This window comes from Zosterops lateralis, assembly GCF_965231275.1.
Source record: "Zosterops lateralis genome assembly, chromosome: 21".
Taxonomy (NCBI): domain Eukaryota; kingdom Metazoa; phylum Chordata; class Aves; order Passeriformes; family Zosteropidae; genus Zosterops; species Zosterops lateralis.
Window position 1 is genome coordinate 7,563,371 of NC_139781.1, and position 19,755 is coordinate 7,583,125.

The 19,755-nt window shown below is 42.2% G+C and overlaps 2 protein-coding genes across 3 annotated transcripts; one reads left to right on the top strand and one right to left on the bottom strand.

Moving 5' to 3' along the window:
- Nucleotides 1-1,555: 1,555 nt before the first annotated feature.
- On the bottom strand, nt 1,556-4,034 carry COX7B (cytochrome c oxidase subunit 7B). The gene is made up of 3 exons (XM_083876367.1): nt 3,895-4,034; nt 2,287-2,411; nt 1,556-1,755 (listed from the first exon to the last, which is right to left on the bottom strand). The coding sequence occupies exons 1-3, from the start codon at nt 3,929-3,931 to the stop codon at nt 1,681-1,683; spliced, it is 237 nt and encodes a 78-aa protein (XP_083732493.1). The 5' UTR covers nt 3,932-4,034; the 3' UTR covers nt 1,556-1,680.
- A 1,681-nt stretch (nt 4,035-5,715) lies between these two features.
- Nucleotides 5,716-16,051, top strand: MAGT1 (magnesium transporter 1). 2 transcript variants are annotated; one of them, XM_083876573.1, is made up of 10 exons: nt 5,716-5,832; nt 7,005-7,174; nt 8,007-8,124; nt 9,074-9,214; nt 9,698-9,838; nt 10,171-10,260; nt 11,134-11,197; nt 12,793-12,867; nt 13,554-13,644; nt 14,578-16,051. In XM_083876573.1, exons 1-10 carry the CDS (start codon nt 5,740-5,742, stop codon nt 14,591-14,593), a joined length of 999 nt encoding a protein of 332 aa, XP_083732699.1. In that variant the 5' UTR covers nt 5,716-5,739; the 3' UTR covers nt 14,594-16,051. The 2 variants fall into 2 exon arrangements, with proteins under 2 accessions (XP_083732699.1, XP_083732700.1); XM_083876574.1 differs by lacking the exons at nt 12,793-12,867; nt 13,554-13,644; nt 14,578-16,051 and adding an exon at nt 12,655-12,715 and having other exon boundaries at nt 11,134-11,222.
- Nucleotides 16,052-19,755: the final 3,704 nt, after the last annotated feature.

The following is a 19,755-nucleotide window of genomic DNA, read 5'->3' on the forward strand; positions in this document are numbered from 1 at the left end:
GCTGCCAGCTCCCTTCCGAGCCAGATGTTGTGGTTTGAAAGCAAAACGAGTGAGAGGCTCCAAGTCAGAAATACAATTTAATAAGAAGAAAAGTAAAAAGGTAAAATCAAATAAAATAAATGCAATAACACAAAGGAGCACTGACAGAGTCAGAACACACCCTGAGCAGGATGGTGGGAGCAGTCCAGGTGAGGGGCTCTTCCTGAAGCAGTGATCCCACAGAAAGGTCTGGGAGCTCTGCTCCTCTGGGAATCCAGTGGCTCAGGGCTGCTTGTCCTGTCCCAAATCCCAGATTCTCTCCAGGTGGGAATGCTTGGCTCCTCCCCCTGGGCATTGGGAGCATCTCCCAATGGGATGAGGAGTCGTGCAGTGGCTCCTTGATGGCCCATTAAACAGAGAGAGCTCCTGGAGGGAGTTCCCTGTGAGTCCTGGGCAAGGCATTGATGGGCCATGAGCAGAAGACAGCCCTACACTAGAGCACTGCCCCACTTGGTTTCAACAGTTCATGAAGATGGTGATAGAATAAATACTTTGTGTACATCCCACACTGCAATCCAGGACACCAGAGCAGCCCAAGATTATCTGATCATCCGGTATCACCCCTGACTTTCTTGCTTTCAAGTGTCTGAGTCTTTGCAGCAGCCTTCGCACGCTGCTTTATGTAAACAATATTAGAATTGATCAGTATGTTTTGCATAATTGTTCTCTAAGAAGAGAATTTAACTAATGGTCATAGTGACCAATGGAGTCAGGAGGTTGTCACCTCCGTGGGCCAATCTGGGCCCACTGTACAAAATGTATATAAGTAAAATTGGAGTCAGATAATAAAGAGCCTTCCGTGTTTGACCCTGCTGCTGCCTGCTGTCCTCTGGGAGAGTCCACACCATGTCGCAATGTGTTGCCCCTCTAAAGAAAGAGGTAACAATCCAACACCACTGTGACCCAGTAACCGTCCTCTTCCCACCTCATTTCTCTGGTTACTTCTACTGTAAAGAGAGGTTAAATGCAGGCAGGGTTGGAAGCACCCCAAATCTGTGTCCCTTCCGCCCCAAATCGTTCTGGGATACCCTAAAAATTCATTAGGAAAGTCTCACTGATCCTGGGATAACCACCCCAAATCCGTGTCCCTTCCACCCCAAATCGTTCTGGGGTTCCGTAAAAATTCATTAGGAAAGTCCCACTGATCCTGGAGCATCTCCAACTCAAAACTGAATTTAATTTCTTCACAACTCTCAGAGGCCACAGGAGAAGCAGCTTACTGATTCAGAGGGATTCAAGCCATAAAAATACTTTTGTGGAAAAAAAAATAGGGATCTCGACTTTGTCACTGCAAGTCAGATGTAAAGGGATGTGCATTCAGCAGTGGGAATGCAGTGAGGGTGATTCACACACACATCTGACTAAATAAAAACTCAGCAAAGTTCTGGACTTGTCCTTTATCCACCAGTGATCTTTACAGCAACAACTGGGACTGTGTAGAATTACATGGGAGTTTTTACACTACTCCTTATACTTCAGCAGAAGAAGAGCACAGAGGAAACCTCAAAGAGCCAGACAGGTTTCTAAGTATATTTATTAGACCAGGAATGCCACTGTCCAAGTGGTAATCAGGGAACAAATGCCATTACACAACCATTTTCTCAGTGAAAGTTTAGACCAGCTCATTAGAAGCAGAGGCTGTCACTCCCTCCATTCTGTTGGAGTGATTCTGCCAGTAGGTGAAAAGCCCCACTCAACTTTAAGCTGTGTGAGCACCTGTAAAGGGATAAAACCCAAGATTATTAACTCTGAAATCAAAGAAACCTTCTCACATAAGGTTAATTTTTATTGGTTTTAGCTCAGATTTCTTGTTACTAGAACACAACATCTCATAAATTTTCTAATTAAACAAGTGGAATATATTTCTATCAAATAGTATTGAAATGTTTCCATTTTATGTTTCAAAATATCCCACTGCAGAAGAAAGAATGTGGAATGTAAAACTTCACCAGTATATTAGTATTTTCACCTAGAAATTTTGCTGCTGAAAGCTGTACCTGTAGAGGTTTGAAATGCCAAGTAGACTAGAGAACACTTGTGTTTCTGATACATTTTCAAATCAGGCAATAGACTGATGGTTAATAACTCAAAATCAAGCTGAGAATCAAAAGACCTTTCACCTCCACCACATCACTATTTGCTTATATAAGAAACTCCCCAATTCTGACCACTGAATTTCTTTCAAACAGGTCAAATTGACGCTTTTAAAGTTTGCAGCTCGTGCCAAACCAACAAAACCCAACTTACGTAGCCCCAGACAGCAGAGAACACAGCAGCTCCAGCGAGGAGGACCGTGGTTCCATATTTGTCGTGGAAGGTCGGCTCGTGCTTGCGATGGGCCTGTCTGACTGCAGTCTGCTGGATGCTACGAGCTGGGGAGTGAGAACAAGAACAGGAATCAACTCAAATATGTGCTCAAAATATTCACAATTCTCATCTCCCACCAACAGAGAGGCAAGTGTTAGTGTTAAAAGAATAAAAATGGTTTTTTTGTTTTTTTTGGAATGACTCCAAAACACAAATATATAATATTTGTATAAGATATAATATATGTATAATATTATAATATTATACACAAAGTATTATATAATATATAAACTATTATATAATATATACTTTTTTATATAATACATATTATATACAATATAATATATAATATTATACACAAATGCTTTAATTTTATTCTGCTCTCTCAATTTCTCTCTAGAAAGTTATTCCGTAATTCTAATTCCACTAAAAAACATCCTCTAAGTTGCCTTTTTCATTATCTATTTATTTATTTAATATATATTTAATATATAATACATATTATTATAAATAATTTATTTATTTATTATAATTTATTAATAATAATTATTATTTCATTAATTATTATTTCTCTAAAAATATTTTTAGTGCTTAGCATTTTTAAATTTCTATATGTAAATATCTATCCCGGCAGTATGTGTACCCCAAGCAATGTCAGGATGAAGCTCACCATCAAATTCTGTGGTTGAAAATAGTGTGTGTGGGCAACACCTGCCTCATTCCCTCGGGATTTTTGAAGGGAGGGAAGGAAGGAAAGTGAAATAACCCGTGGGCATGAGATAAATAATAATGGAGAAAAAATAAACAGTGATATCTCCAGATTATGTATATTATAAGTGTACACTATAAAAGGTACACTTATTAAAGAGAAGGGAACAGTGAAAAAAATCAAAGCAACAGCTACAAAAGACAGACTGCCCATTAGTTGTGCACAAAGCATTTGATGAGAGGCTGATGGGTGCATAAAGATATTACAAAATAAAACCGTTTCGTTTCAGGTCGATGGTTTGCATTTTTACAGCCGTGATTAGAGAGGATGATGGTGATACCCACAAATGTTACTACATCCATCGTATGCTCTGTAAGGCTGCACAAGGCGTTCTTATAAACATAAAAAAGCCTGAATATCTCCCGAGATATGTTTATTTTAGTTGCCCGCACCTCGGGATAAGCACATTGTGACCCAGCACCAGAGGAACAGACACTGCAGGGTCTGGATCACTGAAAGGGTGACTTTAACCTTGAGTTTAAGCGCTGGGTACTGACTACCCCTTGCCACCGCAGGTTAACAGGCCAGAATGTGGGAAAGAAAGCACCAAAGAAAGGAGTCCGATGTCAAAAAGCAACTAGGAGGCAAAAAAGGGTGAAAGAAATTTTTAAAAAGCGAGGCGAAGGACGCCAGAGCTCTGCAGCCCCTGAGGTGCCCACACGACCCTCCCCGAGTGCACAGCGAGTCGTGTCTGAGGGACAATCCGCACAGGGGAGGCACAAACCGGGAGAGACCCCCTGAGGAACCCCCCGCACCCCCAGAGCCGCCCCTGTCCTTACCGACGAGGCTCTGCGCGGCCCTAGCCACCGGGAACATGCTGAGAGCCGCCAAGCCGTACCCTTGACGCCGCTGAAGAACAAAATGGTCGCGGCGGAAGTGGCGGCGCGGCGGGGGCCTGTGGGTAACGCCGGGCTCCTCCTCGCTGCGGCGGAGCTCCGCGCCCGGGCCGGGCCGAGCCGAGCCGAGCCGAGCCGGTCGTTCCCTGGCTGCTCTCCGGCACTTCCTGGGTACAGGCGGACTCTCTGTAGGAGTTGAAGGATATAGGGAAGCAGGTGAGGCCGTGTCGTCAGTGTTAAGTCTGTCCCGGCCGCGGCTCCACTCGCAGTGTCAGGATGGCCGAGTGGTCTAAGGCGCCAGACTCAAGGCGTTCCGCGCCTTCCCGCGGCGGGTTTGGGTGTTCTGGTCTCCGTATGGAGGCGTGGGTTCGAATCCCACTTCTGACACCACTTTTTTTTCCCCCTCCAACTTGAAGTTGAAAAAGTCTGGGATTCTAGTGCAAATAGAAATCAGAAAAAATTTTAAAATAAAACCTGAAGCGTGAGTAAAACCTCATCTCTCCCTGGCGATTCCGCATCAGAGCCTTAACGCACCACACACCTGCTGAAGCATTCCCCTGTGCATTTGGGTTTTAACAATATTTGTAACACAAGACCCAGCAATTTATATAACATGAAGCGCGTATCTGAAGCAAGAGAGAAAACTTTGTTACACTGAAGGTGGCGGAGCACTGGAACAGCTGCCTGGGCAAGGTGTGGAATCCCCCTCTTTGGAGAGACTCAAAACCTACGTGTGTTGTTTCAAAATGTAGATTATGTAAAGTTTTTTAAGAAAGGATGTTCTTTGATTTTTGATCTTTATATATTTTCTAGCCTAATCAACAAGGAAGGAGATTCATTCCATGAAACAGCAGGTATCAAGCTCTAAATAATGACCACAACATGCTGGAAAAAAAAAAATTTGGTAGAACTGCCTTGTTAAGGTTTCGGGCTTGCATGTTTCAATTATCTCAGGCTTAGGGGGAGGTTAACAAAGCTTGGTAAGGAGGATGTGCCACTGACAGAGTGCAGAATTTAGGGCCCATTTTGCAGAACTCCTGAGATAAGGAAGACACACAAAGCCAACTCAGCAACTGGGCTGAAATCAGTTCCAGCTGGTGAAAGATAATTCCAGCAGGGGCAGATCACGACCACCAATCCACCGGCCAAAAAAAGGATAAAGTCAGAGCATATGCATTAATTAGTATGAGAAGCAGAGAGAAGCATTGACCAATAGAATATAGAATACTAATTGATAAGAGAACTACTCGTATACAGTGAACACAAATTCTTTTGTTGGTTAAAACGTAAAACAGTAAAAAGTTTTGAGAGTTGGCATGCTTGATTTACGGAACATCACTGAGCACCCAAGGCTAGTACAACTGTAATATAAATCCATTTCTCTCTGAGTGTGTAATTATTGCCATATTGCACATCGGGTAACAAATCCGACCTTAGTGTGTCACTTGCTCCAGGAGACCCTGTCTCGGATGATCTCCAGACCTTAATAATCCTTATTAAATTAAATTAAACCCTTATTAAAGGGTTCTGTGATGCTTCTGAGAGACCCCAAGAGCTGCCACCACGTCCGGGGGTCCCGCCACACTTTCCCCCTGAGGGCCCGCTCTCCCCTCAGGGCCTGCCCCGCCCACCCCTCGGGGCTCCACCAATGGCGCTGCTCCAGCTCGCCGCGCTCCCTCAGGCTCAACCAATCAGAGGCCGGCAAGCACGCTCGTGCCGGCGCCTCCACCAATGGGCGCCTCGTGGGCGGGGCCTCAGAGCCGGCGGGGCGGGTGAAGAGGAGAGGCCATGGCGGCGCTGCCGGTGCCGCTGCTGGCGCTGGTGCTGCTGCTGCTGGCGGGATGTGGCGGGCCCGGCGCCGCGGGGCAGAGGCGGAAGGAGGTGAGACTCGCCCGGAGCTCCCCCCGCGCCGCGTTCGGACGGGTTCTCGCCGAGAGGGATGAGGGCAGGGCCGGCCAGGGCCTGGCGGGGTGGCTTGGCCTCACCCCTGGTGCCCGCCCTGAGGGGAGCCCGCAGGGAGGGAAGGTCCTTGTTTCCAGGTTCTTCGGTTCTGCTTAGGAGCGCTGTAGGAGTGTTGTCTTCCTATTTGCGGGGGGAAGGATGGGTGGTCTTTGGTTGTAGTCACTAAGGTGCAGCTTCTTTCCGCACACTTGACTTGCAGGCTTTGGAAAAATCCTTCTACATAAATATATACGTGTATATATATAAGTATATACATTGTATGTAAGTGTATACCTGTGTCAGTTTTAAGTCAGGGAAGAATAATTTATTATTATTATTGCTGTCATGGCGAGATTCTTGGGGCTTCCCCGTGCAGGGTCAGGAGTTGGACTTTGATGCTCCTTCCGGCTCCCTTCCAATTCACTATGTATTATGATAATTAATTTCCTCTAACATATTTATCTGAAGAAGGGTGTTAATGAGCAGTGAAGTGCTTTATGATAAATGCAACATTTACGAGTTCGTCAAACTAATGCCTCTTCTTATGATCTTATAGAATTGATTGTCTCGTTTTTAAGGAGTATTTTAGTGTTGAGCACTCATGAATTTTTCAGATATATTCTGAAAGAATTAAGGTTCTTTTTTCCCAGCAGTGCTGAAAATGAAATGTTGAGGTTGGTTCCATCTCTGTGTGTTGATTCCACTGCCACAATTTTTGAAAGCTGAAACAGTTTGGTGCTTAGTGTAGAATAAAGGCTGTGGAGGGGGTGGAGGTGGTTGGTACAGCTGAAAGAAATCCTGCAGCTACTGTGGGGAAAGGCTGGTGAGCTGAGGGTCTTCACCAGCCTGGCCATGCTGAATGCTTCAAGCTGTGTGTGTTACTGGGTGGTTGAAGTTAATAAATTATATTAAATTATATTAACATGACTGTCAAAAGCTTTTGTGAACGCCTGGCAGAATCTTACTGAAGTATCCCATCACCTGAGTGGTGTCATGAAAACCAGGGCAGATATTTGTTACATCAGATTTTAAAACTTCTAAGACTGTACAATGAGACTGGGGAAAAAAAAGAAAAGAAAACCCCAACAATGTTGCTCTGTCTTGATTTCCAGATGGTGTTATCAGAGAAGGTGAACCAGCTGATGGAGTGGGCCAGTAAAAGATCCGTGATCCGAATGAACGGAGACAAATTCCGGCGCCTCGTCAAAGCTCCTCCCAGAAACTACTCTGTGATTGTCATGTTCACTGCCCTTCAGCCTCACAGACAGTGTGTTGTGTGCAAGTATGAGCTCCTTTAGTCCTAAATTAGAACCTGAAAATTATTTGGTGCTTTGTAGGGAACTAAATTTAAGACCAGGGTTGAACTTTGACATATATGGGCAAGTTACAGTAGGATTGTCTTTGCAATTTCGTGTGTGGGAATATGTGTGTAATGGGTTTGTGAGGAAACAGCATAAGCCTAAGTTTTATCTCCCTCCTAAAATAATCCCTGCTTTGCAGAAACAGTGTTTACTCTGGAGAAAGACACAGTGAAAGCTTAGCTTTCCTGGCATGAAGAAATGCTTGTAGAATTATTGGTGGCCATGGAGCTTAAATGTTGTTCTTAATTAGTATGTTGCTTGGGAGTTATTTACAATTCCAGTATCCTGAGTCCTTAAATATTCTGGCTTTCCTGTATTAATCTGGAGGTGGCAGAGGTCTGTAAGGGGGATTTTCATACCTAGTCCGTTGAAGTTATTGGTTTCTCACCCTCTGACCTGGAAGAAGGGGCACATTTGGCCACATTTTGGTGCTCTTGGACTGGCAAATCATGAGCAGCTGGGTTCCATTTCACCTTTCAGCTAGAAATTCCCTCTTCTTGTGTTCATGGACTCAAATCTTGCACTTCTATTTTAAAAAAGCAGGTGCCAAGAGCTTCATCTGATGGTAGATGAGTGTCTGTGCTTAAATTATTTCATTAACAATTAAACTTTCTTTTGAGCCCTAGAAAATGAATGGGGTGGGTGTGGGATGCACCCGTGGATGGGGTGGGTGGGCACAGCTCCCTCAGCTGCTTTACAACTCCTTCTGTGGACAAACCCATAATACTCCATCTCTCTTGGTGTGTTTTCCAGGCAAGCTGATGAGGAATACCAGATTCTGGCAAACTCCTGGAGGTATTCCAGTGCATTTACCAACAAGATTTTTTTTGCTATGGTGGATTTTGATGAAGGCTCAGATGTGTTTCAGATGGTAAGGTCTTTTGTTCTTCTAAAATTGTCTTTAGTTTTGGGTTTGGGAAAGAAGGTAAAGATGTTACATAATTTAGTGTTACAGTGAACAACTGAATGAAAAGTTAAATGCTCTCATTCTTGGAAGAAAAATGTCCTGAGTATGTTGGTAGGAATATTAACAGAACTGACAGATACGGAATAGGTACAAGGAGTGAATTGGTTTCTTTGACTTTTTTTCCCTGAGATTGTCTCCTTTAATAACTTATGGTGTAATTCTTAATGGAATTCTTCTGTGGTATGTGAAGAGACAAGATAGAAAGCACTGATGTCATTAGGAACAGCTATTACAATTTTTAGATTACTAGAGAATGATAGATTAGGCTTTTGGTATGGGTTAACTAATTTCTTTTCAAGTACCCAGCCATTTTTCTCTTCTATTAACGTTGTATGACCACATTTCTTTTTCTCCAGCTGTGAGAACATTCCATGTGCACTTGGAATTGTAGGTCACATTAATAATTCATTACAGTCTTGCAGATGTTAATATTTTTTAAGAGATACTAATCTCTATTTAACAGCTGCACAGTTTAGGCAGTGATGCTTTATTAAAGGGAAGCTTTTGAACTGGAGAGATGAAGTGAGATTTCTTTTTATTACTCTTGTTAATTTTTTCCTTCGTGTTACATTAAAAATGCATTCATCAAGCTATGGCCTTCCTAGATTTTAGAATCATATATTGCTGTTGTGCAGATTTGTAGTATTTGGAGAGGAAACAGATTAAAAAAAGATGTTTATGACATACAGAAATGCAAGCTGTGTGCTGCCTACTGTTTTTAAAAAAAGTCATGGCCATTAAAGAGCTGACTTTTCCGATTTAGCAACAATATTGCAAGCCAGAAATAGTGTAGGATTGTGTTAGTAAATAGTCCTTTCATAGGCTGTATCCTCTGTGCACTCTCTCCCTGCAGCTGAACATGAATTCTGCCCCCACCTTCATCAACTTCCCAGCCAAGGGGAAGCCCAAGCGGGGGGACACCTACGAGCTGCAGGTGCGCGGCTTCGCGGCAGAGCAGCTGGCGCGGTGGGTGGCCGACAGGACAGACGTCCACGTGAGTGCTGACAGCTTCCCTGGGCCTCCCCTGGGCTGTGCAGGGCCAGGACAGCTTCCCTGGGCATCCCCTGGGCTATGTAGGGCCAGGACAGCTTCTGTCACCAACCCCTGCCCAGGGTAGCCTCCCTGGGCATCCCCTGTGCTGTGCAGGGTCAGGGCAGCTTCTCTGAGCATCCCCAGTGCTCTGCAGGGCCAGCTCAGCTTCCCTGAGCACCCCTGTGCTCATTTCCTTCCTTCTTGCTCTCTGTTCCTGTGGAAGAAAAACAATCTCTAAATTATTGAACAGGGTAAAGTAGTGTAAAACTGAAGTTATAATATTGGTGGAAGAAGCATTGCTTACTTCTCAAGTCAGATTTAATACCTAGAAAATATGTGTGTACCGTATTTTTTCCACTCAATGTGTTGTGGGCTTTTTTAGCAGGAGTGCAGGTATAATGCATAATGCTACTGAGAGAAAATAATTTCCCTGTCCTGTGCTCAGATCCGTGTGATAAGGCCCCCAAACTATGCTGGGCCCCTGATGCTGGGGCTGCTGCTGGCTGTCATCGGAGGCCTCGTCTACCTGCGGGGCAGCAACCTGGATTTTCTCTATAACAAAACTGGCTGGGCCTTTGCTGCTCTGGTGAGTAATCATGGCTTTTTTCTCCCTGTTACACTGAGTTTAGTAGCAGTTCAAGTTTTCAAAAGCTTCACTATTCCAACATTCTTAAAGCTGGTAGTGGAAAATGAGGCAAAATTAATTTTGCTTTTTCATAGATTAATAACATAATGTGATCTTAGTCCCTTCAGTTCATTGAATTCTTGATTGGATGCCCATTGTACAAAGATAAAGTGGGACAATTCTTAGCCTATGTTCCAAGCCAGTACATTTTGATCTGGAGTGAAAAGATACCAAGTTAAATTAAAAATAAACGAGAATCCTTATTAAATAGCCTTTTTTTCTTTCCTTTTCAGTGTTTTGTGTTAGCAATGACATCAGGACAGATGTGGAACCACATCAGAGGCCCCCCCTACGCTCACAAAAATCCCCATACAGGACAAGTGGTGAGTGTTGCCCTCACTTCCTTTTCTGCATTTCTATTGTATTTCTGGAGAGTAAGGCTGACACTAAGACAAATCAGAGTGCAAATTCTGCTTCTGGCTTCTCTTTGTAAGTGGAACCAACCTCTCCTGCAGTGAGCAAGGCAAATCAGTGTGTCTTGCACACATCTTGTATCTCCAATGGTGAAGGGATTGGACAGTTGTAAATTGCTTACAGCACAATAAAGGTATTTATGGGTTGAGTCTTACATGCTAAAATTCCTATTGCTGAGCCTGGCGATTATGTTTCAACCTGGTCTTCTTAACTCATACACTCATCTAATGATTTCCATATAAAACCATCTTTCCTCAAGATTCTTGAGATAAATTAATATCCAGTGACCTCAGATTTATGAAGTCTCTTTCTTGGGAAGAATTTCTTTAACATAATTTGAAATATACTGCTCAGTTCATAACATAGAGTGAGGTGAACTGCATGAGGTGGAAGTAGTTACAGTGTTCTGAGATCATTGCAGTTTTACTCAGGGAATTAATTTGGTGAAATGTCCTTTTGTGCCTAGTTAGATGGGTCAGGTCCTCTGTATTCTTCTTTACGAAGTGGATAATTTTTTTTTCTACTTAGATATGACATCATAACCATAATAGGGCGTCCCATAGGGATTAAAAATGGTATTTTTCCACAAATTCCAATTTTTCTGTTCACCCAGAAGTGAAAAATCAGTGACCCAACAGCTGAAATCATTCATAATCCAACTTCTGCTCTCTCCTGAAAAAAAAAACAATGTAACCCCCAGTCTCAGGCTCTGTAGCTGTTGTTAATCATGTCAAAGTTGTCTACAGTCTTTTCTAAATTTAATTACTCTTTGTGTCTTACAGAATTACATCCATGGAAGCAGCCAAGCCCAGTTTGTGGCAGAAACACACATAGTTCTGCTGTTCAGTATCCTTCCTGGGAGAAGCGTGTGGTTGGTGCCAGTTTCTTGGTCAGCAAATGCTGCTGCCTTTTCTGTGGTGCTTTGTCATGGCTGTAATTGCCACCTAACCCTGATGCAGAGGCTTGTAAAACCTTTCTGCACTGACAACTGTGCTTTACCTGGGCCTCTGATCTTAAAATTGAATAGAAAAATATTTACTGCTTTCTCACCTTCTTGTCTAAGCACCAAACTAAATACATCACTGAAATTGTGGAACTTTGTGCAATCAGAAGATTCTTCCGGATGCTCCCTGTTCCTCTGTGCACGTCTCTTTTCAATGTCACTCATTTCTTGCTTTGTTGTTGAATTCATTCCTCTATCACTGATCTTTTATTTCATGGCTTACCTTCTTATAATCTTACCATTTGTTTGTACTGATGATGCAGAATTTTGCCTTGCTGTCAGGAAAGGCAAGTGGAAACTTTCAGATTGAGAGCTTTTATCTTTCTAATTTGTACAAAAAAGGCTTCTTTGGGGCCATAAGAATACCTTAAAATTCAATGTTCTGTATAATGAATAATTTTGATCCATCATTTGTAACTTTAGTAACTTCTGGCTGGAGCTTCTCTTCTGTGTCTTGTCACCTGTATCAGCATTCCTTTATTTTTTATTCAGGACCTTTTTTTGTATCTAATTTTTTAAACTTTAAACAGGCACTTGGAATAGAACTTCTGATCTTTTTCTGTTACTGTACTTTTGATTCACTTGGTCAAATTCAAAGTAGAAACTTTTTATTGTTGTGGGTTTTTTTGTTGTTGTTGTTGTTGCTATCCATCACATTATGGACCCAGCCCACCCATTGCTGGAGACATTTCAAATTACTGAATTTAGTGAGGTTTCTGTGGGTTCTGTGCTGAAGGTGGGCTATGTCTGAAATGGAAAGATTCCTGATGGTCCTGATGCATACAATGGTAAATACTTTTCCATTCAAAAGGAGACTTGAGACTGGACACTTGTAGTGAAATGCAATGAAATCTTTGGGAATTCTGTCTTTTGTCCCACTGGATTCACTACTTTGCTTTGCTGGGATTCATTCTTGGCAAACATCAGGCCTTTTGTGTTGTCTGTGTGTCTTTAATTTTACATTTTTTTTTTAATTTGAAGAATTAGAAAAGAAACATTGCCAGTTGAAAAACAGCCTGTTGGATTAAATACTTAAATACTGCATGTGTTTTATTTGTTCTGTTGGCTGAGTGAATGCAGAAGCTGAATTCTTTTGGGGATTTTCCAGTGGAGAACAGCAGTAGGAGTGGACCAAGCTCCCTGGGAAGGAATGCTGCTACTTTACAAGCTGAGATAATAAATGCATGTTTTTAATTTTGCCTGAAGATTTTCCAGTTTATATTTTAAGCTTTGCAATTATTTACTCTTAAAAGCTGACATTATGAAGTCTTTCAGTTGTTCTTTTTTTTTCCCTCCATAGTTGCTGGTTTGGCTGGGAAGTCTTTGATTTTTCCAGTGAGTTTTAATGCCCCAGGTATGGTGTGGGAGCTGAATTTAGGGGACTAGGAGTGTTGTTTTGAGTCTACTTTGTTGGTTTAGCCTTAAACAGCATTTGTAGATGGTGGAGTTACTTTAGGAATGGTCCTTCTCCACGAAGCTGCTACTTCTGACATGGACGTGGGGAAAAGAAAAAGTAAGTATTGATACTTTACTCCCTGAACAAAGGCATGTTCAGTGAAGGTGTTTGATACACCATTTAACAGAAATGCTTTTGCACTGGGGGGGTTTTATTCACTTCCCTCCCACCTCTAAGCTGAGAGAATCATTTTGGATTTTTGACAGTTTTTGGAGCTGCTTAGCAAACTGCAAGACAAACCCTTTTGGCAGATAAAGAGGCTTTGCAGTGTTTTGCTAGTGAGAGGGAGAAAGGCCTTTTTCTCAAAGCATTTGTGTAAAATTGATGATCTATTTGCGTCATTGAGAAATACTAAATTAACAAATCTGTAGATATTTCAGAAGGCTTTGAAATCCTGAGTCACTGAGGTGTTTGCAGGGGCAGCTGTCCCATCACAGACTGTGGACTCCATATTTTCTGAGCTTGAGAAGAGCTGACTCTTCTCAAGGGAAACTTTTCAACAGTTTTTCCCAAAACAACCTTGTGCAAACAATATTCCTTTCCCACAACAACAGGTGTTGTTTGCTATTTCTGTTCCTCAGCAATGGGAGAGGTGTCAGTGCTGTGGACCAATAACGTGCCTTTAGCACAGCGTGTTATAAAAGGGCTGAATGAATTGATTTCTGCTGCCTCCTGACTGGAGTCAAGCATCTTTATTTTGTGTCCTGTTGTGACAACAGCCTCTCCCTGTGCCTCTGTTGCAGTTATGTGCATTGCTGGCATTGGCCTGGTGGTGCTGTTCTTCAGCTGGCTGCTGTCTGTCTTCAGATCCAAATACCACGGCTACCCCTACAGGTAGGTCAGGCTGCAGCCCCTGCTCCCCTGGGCTGTGGGTGCAGCCACCCCACTGCAGCTCTGCTGGCTCATTTGGGAAATGCTCCTTTAGGAATGCTCCACTGGCTGCTCAGAGTAGCAATACTGGGTGATAAAGTCAGCAGAAATAAGAGTGTTTCATGGGTATCGTGATTTTTTTCAATCTGGAACTCTACTTTTCATGCCATTGCACGTTCTAAAATACTTCAGTGTTCAGAATTATATCTCAGCCAGTTTATACTGCCAACAAATGTATTTTCCCCCCTATTTTTCTCCCATATTCATACATCTTCATTGTTAATCCCTATTTGTTATCCCTTCATTATTAATCACCTAATCAGGGAGGATGCCTGATGTTTTAAAGCTGCCTACATTTGGGGATTGCTTGTGTAAGGAGTCTAACACTGTTAATTGACCACTTCTGTAAATGTCTGACTGATACAGATACCTTTGGTGTGTTTGCTAGCTTTTATTGCATTTTGAAGCAATAAGTGCATGTTGAAGGACCAGTTTGTAAAGCTAAACCCATAGACAGATACTGTGCCCTCTCTATAAGAAATGTGTTCGTATTTAAAAATATCTAAATAATGAAACTTGTTATTTTATGAAGACTTTTATCAAGGGCAAAAGACAGCTGAAATTATTTCCTTTTGATAACTGGTCAGCTTTTATTCTGATCTCTGCAATGATCTTAGACACTCCTGCTGACTTTATTGTAGGGAAGATGTGGTTGTCTTTGGTGTTGAGTTTTTAGAAACTCATTTTTAAGTGATTTCACAGCTGCTTTTGTTGTAGCAGCATCAGGCCCAGTTTCTCACTCTGATTTTCTTGGCATTTATAAAAGTTAAGTGGAATGTTGCATACTTTTGTTTCTTATAGAATTAATAAGAATGTTTGTTATTTTGCTCTTTGCAGTTTCCTAATGAGCTAAAGAATTCCAGGGTCTGTAACATCAGGAAGGTGGTGGCTCTGAAGTTGGATGTGATGGAATGAGGAGCTCAACGTGTGTGGTTTGTGCTACCTCTGCTTACACTGAGACAGTTAAACACTGAACCAAAGACAATGCAGTGCCTTAAAGACAGCAAGCAATTTGCTCTGAAGGACACAGAGTGTTAAGATGCAATCTCTCTTTCATAAGCTTTACATCTTCTTAAGCAACTCTACTGCTAGCAAAATTCAGAATGTAATGCTTGAAACTGCATTTCCATGGACTAACTAGAAACGGTACTTCCTATTCACTTGGATAATCTGTTTACCATGTTTCTGTTCCCCTTGAATTACCACCTTATTTCTTCTTTGTGCATAGCAGATGACAGCAGCTTCTCTGTCTTGCCTTTTCATGGTTGAGGAAACAGCTCCATGTACCTGGAAATCTTTTCCTTCAGCCTGTGTCAGCCCCTGGAGCATGTTCCTGGTTCCAGTGTGGAATGTGCATATCCTAGAGCTGGGTCTCATTTTTGAGAAGAGTTTTTAACTGCTGTATGATGCAAGAGGTTGTTTCACAGGTGAAGGGGGAGTTTTCAACATGTAGAATGGAGTTATTAATTAATTAAACCTTTCTTTGCCAAATGCTGAAACTGCAATGTTTAAGTTGTGAACTTTAACTCAGAGCTGGAAAAAAGTAATTTTTAGACTGTCCAACGCTCACACTCTCAAGAACACAAACCAAAAGTACAAAGGTAACTATCTATGTGTTACATGAATTCAAAGTTGCTAATTGGCTTTGAGGTTACTGCCTAGAGCCCTGGCAAACCAACAGATACCAGATATGTGGTCACTATGTAAGTTCTTGCATTCTCCACTTGTTTTCTCCACATTTTTATCCTCTGGGCAGAGATTTCTGCTCCCAAGATAAACATTATTAACCCAAGACACATTTGATAGCCTTACAATTGAATGCATGTGCTGCTTGCTCTCTCCTTTTGTTCTCTCACCTCAAAAAGACACTTTGCCTTAAGAATTTGTGAGTGGAAGACATTGTGCCTCAGCAAAAACTGCTGTGCAGTTCACTTGTACTACAGGAAATCTTTGCAGCCTGATCCAGTAACACTTCCTTCCGTGGGCTCTGGTGGCCTTAGAGGTTTGTAGTCAGAGACTTTTGTCTCCTGCTTCTGCCTCTCCCCTCTCTCAAAGGGTTACAGAATCTGGATGGTTGAAATTGAATCTCTGAAAGGATTCTATCACTCCAAGGAGAATGTTATACTTATGCAGTTTTGCTAAATTAATACACATCTCAAGTGCCTTAACTTCACTAATTTTGTTGTTTGATGTTTCCACTTGTTGAGATGCATTTTTCTATGCCATATAGAACGATAAGCCTTAGTGGAACAGATAAATTGTGTGCCTGACTGGATTTTGGACAAGTTTCAATAAAACCTTTTTAGTTTAATCTGTGCTCTTGTGTCTTTTGAACTTTGACATAAAACAAGCCAACTTCTTGTCTCCCACTATTTTAACATGTTAATCATAGCTTGTCTGTACAGATTAACCTGAATATGGGTGAATAGACTGGATTAGTAACCTGTATGTGTTTATGTGGAGAATTACAGCCCAGAATGTCAGCACCAGAGAGCTGCTCATGTAGCCAACTGGTAGCATAAAGATTACATGATTCTGGCTTGTCTTTGACAGCTGTCGTGCAGTGAAAATCTTGGATTCCTGGAGCTCTAGACAGATCAACTCCCAGTGTTTCTGGAGGTGGAATCTTGTTAGCACTGTAGATCTGCCTGGAACAACTCAGCACTGCTGTACTTGTGGCTTGTTTTCCTGCCCAGCTGGTAAAATGCTTCCCATAAACTTCTTCAGTTACAATTTATTCTGTCCTTCTTAGACCATCCAGTTCCATATTGACTGAGTTTAAACAGTGACACCTCATGGAGGTGGATGCTGGAATCATGTTTGCCTTCCACTTGAGGTGGCCACAACGTTGAGAATTTGGGATTTTGCTCTTTTTTTTTTTTTTTCCATGCTGGGATGAAAATAGTGCTCCTTTTTTTCCAACAGTTTTTCTGCTGTCTGGGCTGAAACTGAAGTGCAAGGAGGAGGAGCAGGTGTGGTAGTGGAGCAGAAGATGGAGTGCTTGCAAGGACCAGTGGCAGGTTTAGAGAGGATGAATTCTGCCAAGGTTTGGCTTGTGCAGCAGTTGAGAGGTAATGGGTGGCTCTAATTGATAGCCAGGATGATTCTTTGGGCCAGAGGCACTGGGAGCTCCCTGACTGGTTAATGTAGCATAGCTGGGCCAGCAGAACAAAGGTGGATAAGGCAAAGCATTCCAGACCTGCTGTGGGGAAACTGGGAATTGCTGAGGACATCTCCTTTAGAAAGTGAATCATTAAATAGCTCAGGAGTGCCCTGAAAGCTCACCTTGAGAGAACACTTGCCATAAAGGGAGGAAATGGTGTATTCTGCAGCTGAAAATGGACTGGGTGGTTTTGTTAATGTGGGTGGCCTCAGTGAATGCTGCTTTTTTCTGCTTTTGAGAAGGAGCTGTGGTGTATTTAGGAGATATTTTGGAATAACAGAAATAATTTAGGGAGCTTTCTGCACCGAGCACAAGGCAAGATAGTAAATTTAAATTGATTAATCTGTGTAATGGTTTGCATTATGTACAATTTACTGGATGTTCCTGCCTTCAAACCAATCTGCTGTTCAGCACAGAATGTGATTTTCATGAGGCCCTGGCACAGGGTGCCCAGAGCAGCTGTGGCTGCCCCTGGATCCCTGGAAGTGTCCAAGGCCAGGTTGGACAGGGCTTGGAGCAGCCTGGGAGAGTAGAAGGTGTCTTTGCCCATGGCAGGGATGAGCTTTCACATCCTTTCCAACCCAAACCATTCTGGGATTCTGTGACAGTGGTTTCTAGTGGGTCATTCCTGCAGCCCAGCCTTTTACAGCTGCTCTGTGAACACCCGCTCTTCAGGACCAGAACCTGCCCAGTCTTTCAGTGAAGTAGAAGATGTGCTCAGCTCTGCATCTGCTGTGTTCTTAGTGCTCATGCAAATAATTAAACCCCTGCTGGTGATGGCCATGAGGGTAAAATTCAGCCATGAGGGTAAGAACAAGTCCAGCCTCCTGGCAGGCAGGGGGGATATGATGAGATGATGGCTGGCTAAGGAGGAAAATGTGGATGCTTTTATGGTCACAAGCACTGGAAGGTAAGCAAATGTACAGCAAGGTTTGTTCTGAGCCCTGCTCAAAATGTGTGAAAGCACAGCAGGGACTTTTTGATTCCCAGCAAATCGAAGTTGGAGTTTTAGAAGTACTGAAGAAAATCAGCTTAACCTTCAAAGCATTTGGAACATCCAAAGAAAATCAGATGTGTGCATGGCTTCTGCTTGTTTGAATGTGCTGCCCATGACACCAGATGATGCCAAATTGTGGCATCTTGTAGCCAGACTTGGTTGGGAGAGAAGAACCATCTGTAGTGTTCCTCCAGGGGCTGTTGGCAGTGGTTTGTGGTAGTTCGATTTAAAAAATACCCATTCTATAATAGAAAAATACTTGAACTGAAATCTGATTATTTAAGAAGTTAGAATTTCCAAGTGCTTTCATCTGCTGTGAGAAATAATTCTCACAAAGGATTTGAGCAAGTACTGGAGCTTGGATTCTGTGTTGGACCTTGGTGTTTGCTGTTTTCCCATGCTGAACAAGTTTAATTCTCAATTACAAACCACTGCTCAAGTGACTCCACACCATTCCTTTGGACTTTCCTAAGGGGAATAAAGCAACAGCAACATAAAGAACAAACCCAGGCCTTTGAGTGAGCATCATCTGTTTTCAGCTTCATCATGCTTTTTGTCTGAGGAACAGAGAGTTTCATTGCACAGAACCTGTTCCAATTAACAGCTCAGATCTTGATCATCCCTACAAAATTAATTTAAGCATAGCCTTTTGTTGGTCTGGATTAATTGTGCTACTTTTTATCAGATAATAATATGGGAGATGTATATGTAGTTTGTATTTCTAGGTCAGGAGCACATCAAGTTATTAAAATATCCTCTTGTCAATTGATAGCTATACATGTCTTTCAGCCATGTTCCTTAAAAGTAGGGTAATATGTACTTAAGAAAACTAATTGCTGTCATTATGGAGAGAAACAATGGGTGTGATGAGACTCTGCAAGCTGAGCACTGAATCCTGACTCTGCCAAGGCTGTTGGAGAAGGGGAAAAAGGGGGTCCTGTGTGCTGGGGAAACTTAACTGGGTGCAGGTCTGGTGGATGTGAGCTGTGTCTCCCTGCAGATGCACTCAGAATCTGCCTGTACACAGATTTCAGTCTGCAAAAAGATTCTGTGCTCCTCTAATCTTGTTTTTTTTGTTTGTTTGTTTGTTTGTTTGTGTTTTTGGTTTTTTTTTTTTTTACAACCTCATGATAATGTCAGGTTTTGTCTTCTGGAGGAATTGCTGGGAGAGGAAAGCATTTCCATTTTTATTTTATCTCAGCCTTTTCTCACAATAGGTTTCCTTTTTCATGTGTGGCTTCAGATAGAAGTTATGAACTGGAGGCAATTAAATTTAGGTTTTTAAACTGCTTTCAAATGCCTTCCCCAAGGAAATAGTGAAAGAATGAAATATTACAGAGCAATAGTAATAAATCTATGTTATTGTAAATCAGTGGGATATTAGTTGGTAATGCTGACTAAATCCCTTGAGGAGGAAAAAGAATGTTTTGTGTTCTTATTTTAATCACACAGTTGGGATCCTAATGCAGAGCTAAGACTGGGTAATGCTTCCTGTTTCCTTCATCTCACTGGTGGCAGAACACCTAGAATGGCTTTTTGCAATTTTTAATGGAATCTCTCACACTCAGGTTTCTTTTCTCCTAAAATCAAATGAGAAGGCAGGTGTCTCCAACATGAGCCAGAGTTTGGTAAAACTCTGAAAGCTGCTGCAAAATCTGCTCTCTGCTATTACTAAATTACTAAATTCAGCAGATACAGGGTGCAGCTCTTGGGTAAAAATGTTACATTGTAAAGCAAATTGTATTTAGACCAATTTGGAGAATTTCCCTGGACTATGTGTAAGTTTGGATGTGCTGAAGTGTGAAAGTGCTGTTGAGTCTATTGTCACAGAATGAAATGGGTGTTGGGGGGATTT